The sequence below is a fragment of the Nicotiana tomentosiformis genome, chromosome 9, assembly GCF_000390325.3.
Source record: "Nicotiana tomentosiformis chromosome 9, ASM39032v3, whole genome shotgun sequence".
In the NCBI taxonomy this organism is placed as follows: domain Eukaryota; kingdom Viridiplantae; phylum Streptophyta; class Magnoliopsida; order Solanales; family Solanaceae; genus Nicotiana; species Nicotiana tomentosiformis.
This window is the reverse complement of record NC_090820.1, coordinates 14,155,969-14,159,651: the sequence shown is the minus strand read 5'-3', so window position 1 is coordinate 14,159,651 and position 3,683 is coordinate 14,155,969. Positions and strand designations below refer to the sequence as shown.

Sequence of the window (3,683 nt, the reverse complement as noted above, 5' to 3'; positions counted from 1 at the left end):
ATGATCTTTTATGGAATACTCCATGTGTGGGACATATCTAGTACTTCTATAGTCCTAGTCTATGTTGTTCGGACTCTTTAAAAGTGTTGTCGCATCCGTGTCGGATCCTCCAAAAATGCACTAAATTTGGAGGATCCGACACATACCCAACAATATTTTTGAAGAGTCCGAATAACATAAGTCCTAGTATAGCTTTGGTAAGAACCATCAATGCCTTTTATCTTAAGTGCTTTCTTGCCCCAACTTAAAGAGAACTAGCTAGGGTTGCTTTGTGGCTGGCGCAAAAAGAAGGAAATTATATCCTATTGAACAAAGTCATATTTTATTGTCTTTTAAGTACTATTTACTAACCAGTCCTAGGTTTCTTTTCCCGTAAAGGGCAGCACGGTACATGAAGTATCCCCATTTATAAAGGGTCCACGAAAGTGTTGCAGCCCAAGGGATATGATGTAGGCAGCAAACCATGATACAAGCATCAATGATTGATTCCACGGCTCGAACCCGTGACCTATAGGTCATATGGAGACAACTTTGACATTGCTCCAAGGCTCCCATCAAATAAACAACATAAATAGTCTGCAGAAAATATAAGTTATCTGAAGCTTAGCTCCGATGAAGGAATATGTGGCTTACTGGAATATTGAATGCTATCTGCTCACTGCTCTGCCTTAGGATATTTTGTGTTGGAACAAACTGAAATATAGCAATTCACAAGTTATCTCTTAACATTCACCGAACGTGTTAGTTAATGTTGCATGGACTCTTCGAAAAAGTTGTTGGGTGCGTGTCGGATTGTCCAAAAGCAGTGTATTTTTGGAGGATCCGACATGTTGGAGAGTCCACGCAACATAGATGTACCAAATTGTCAAGTTTCAATATAAACTGAATGAGCAGATGCTAGCATGCTTCAGCAAAAGGCTATAGGGCTTAAACAATTATGTGAACAGAAATGAACTGAAGAAAGTTTCTATAACCATTTGACTTTTGACTACTTTTTTTGCTTATAAAAAAGAGATCATGACATGACTCTGCTTGCCTGGAGCAGGATCTTCTGAAGCTCATTAGCAATTCCTGGTAAGAGCACTGGTTTACATATAATTCCATTCATTCCAATCTGCTGACATCTTCCACTTACATCTTCATCAGCAGTTGCAGCTAAACCAATGATCAACGGCCAGTTACTGCTTCGAAACTTTTGAATTCTCATTGTAACTTCAATGCCATCTAAATCAGGCAAGTGAAGATCCAACAGGACAATTTGAAACGAGGACACATCGGTGCCAAGAGCACCAAGGCAGTCGTATCCAGACGAAACTACAGCAACAATGCATCCTAATTTCTCGAGCATCTTCCTCGTTACAGCTCTATTCACATCATCAGAGTCAGCTAGTAGAACTTTGACACCGTGGAGAAGAGAATGCGAGTGATCAGGCTCAGGTTTGGCTATGGTACTAGATGGAAGAATTTGAAAGCCAAGAACAACAGCCATGCTTTTATCAAAACCTTCGCGATTGGGGACTATCCAGATGTCTCCTTGAATCAACTGCTTAACATTTTGCATACCAAAAATGAAGTTACTCTAAAAACAAGAAAAACAAAGCTACTTATGATAGTGTGATCCATACCTGAACCAGCTTTCTACAAACAGTAAAGCTCAAGGTCTCCTCAACCTCATCACTGCAGTATCTTTGGGTGCAATGTGGTAATGAGGATGTTATGCCCTCGGGCTGAGATCGTTTAATACTTGTGCAAATTTCAAACCTGATATAGATATCATCATTTGATCTCCTTGTTTTCCAACTTAAATCATTTCCACTTTCCGGGAAAACTCTAAAGGTGAGATACCCGCCATCGCTGCCCTTCAAAAGAGTTCCAACCATATGAAGTATAACTTGAAACACTCTTCTTTCATCACCCATAACATGATTAGGCAAAGATCTGTCAACCTCAATGCCAATATTATAACCCCTAAATGTACATAAACACTTGGAAAGACAAGCGGCTTCTCTTATCAAGGAATGTAGCTGAAAATGCCTCATCTCCAACGGGAATCTCAAACCGCCCTTTTCTGAAGTATCCATCACCTCATCCGTTAGGGTTGTCACGACTTTGCTGGTTTTAACCATCGTATCGACAAGAAGCTGTTGCTCTTTACTTAACTTGTCATCATCCTGCAACATGGAGAGTAGACCTGAAATTGAATGCATAGGTCTTCTCAACCCGTGGATCATAACACTCTCAAATGCATTCCTTGCTTGACTTGCACTAAGAGCGTCCTGTTTCGCTTGGTGCAGAGCTTGATTCTGTTCTATCAACGCATCTCTCATCTGTTGAGATTCCTCAAGAACCGCAGCATGGGATAGAGCCACGGCAACCTGATCGGCTACAACCCTAACTATCTCGATTTCTTGGTTACACCAAGATCTACAAGATCTACCTTTTCTGCTAGGAAGAACTAAAACCAGGATTGGATAACATTGCGGGACAATCTCAGGAGTTCCACCTTTGAAATTCGACAACCTCAGCAGTGGCATCCTGATTGCTGCCACTTCTCCCGGCTCACAACTCCCTCCACTACTTGCAACAGCGAGTGGAGAGTCTGCGTCAAGTATCTTTACACCATCACTCCGCTTTATCTCTTTTACATCTGAATCACTGGTTGGGATAGGCATACAGGAAAAGTTCCTCGTCGTAAGCTCATGAGTCAGGTTTATCTCAGTTTTGTTCATATTAGGCATCCAAATAGCACAATTCTGCAAATCCAATATCTTCGATAGCTCAACCAATGTTGTAAATAGTATTGTATGACGATCAAGTGACTTTCCGATCTCTTGTGTAAGCATCCGAACATGCATTCCAGCTTCCGTTTTCTTCTTTATTATTCCAACTTCTCGGTAAAGATCCGAAGCCTTCTTTCGCAACATAAACTCTCTTCCCTTAACTTTAAGCAGCAAAGGGATGATTTTGGCAAGGGTAAAAACAGTAATCCAGGAGATCGCGACAGTGAAGATTTTGGAAACAAGAATGGCAAGCTCAAGCTGAAATGTGGGGTGGCGACCGGAAGCCAAGAAATTGAGAAAATGAGTTAACCCACAGAATGTAATGAATGCTCCCATTTGAAAAAGCAACCATTTGAAGGGAAAGTTACAACAGCTGACAAAGCAAATTATCTCAATTGGGATTGCAAAATAAGGTATTGCAATACAGAGATCACTCATTTTCTGGTACCATAAAATCCTGTCCATACTCCAATATCTCTCATCACCATCACAATAACACTCAGTAAAGCCACTATCAGCTTTCGATACGAAAACTAGGAACGATAAGATAAAAAATCCAGATGCCATTGCCTTTAACATGTCAACTGAAGGACCAAGTCTTCTTTCCATTTACTGGAATTGTTCTTTTCAGCACCAAATGCTGCCTTAATGTGTTATCAGAGACCTAACAAATCCAACCATACATTCAAGAGACGACTTGTCAAGATTCAATTCTTGTTCAACAACACGTTCAAGTACATAGCAAACGAACAAAAAAAGGCAGCCCGGTGCACTAAGCTCCAGCAATGCGCGGGGTCTGTGGAAGGGCCGGACCACAAGGGTCTATTGTACGAAGCCTTACCTTGCATTTCTGCAAGAGACTGTTTTCACGATTCGAACTCGTGACCTCTTGGTCACATGGCA

At 41.1% G+C, this 3,683-nt stretch overlaps 1 protein-coding gene across 1 annotated transcript; it reads right to left on the bottom strand.

The window, feature by feature from the left end:
- Positions 1-1,015: 1,015 nt before the first annotated feature.
- LOC104106455 (ethylene receptor 2-like) lies at positions 1,016-3,444 on the bottom strand. The gene is made up of 2 exons (XM_018774249.3): positions 1,626-3,444; positions 1,016-1,543 (listed from the first exon to the last, which is right to left on the bottom strand). The coding sequence occupies exons 1-2, from the start codon at positions 3,387-3,389 to the stop codon at positions 1,016-1,018; spliced, it is 2,292 nt and encodes a 763-aa protein (XP_018629765.1). The 5' UTR covers positions 3,390-3,444.
- Between the last annotated feature and the right edge of the window lie 239 nt (positions 3,445-3,683).

Excerpts from the sequence above, each read along its gene's own strand:
- LOC104106455 (XM_018774249.3), bottom strand. The coding sequence starts at position 3,389 with ATGGAAAGAAGACTTGGTCCTTCAGTTGACATGTTAAAGGCAATGGCA. Across the intron at positions 1,544-1,625 it reads TTTGTAGAAAGCTGGTTCAG|TTGATTCAAGGAGACATCTG; the intron begins GTATGGATCACA and ends AATGTTAAGCAG.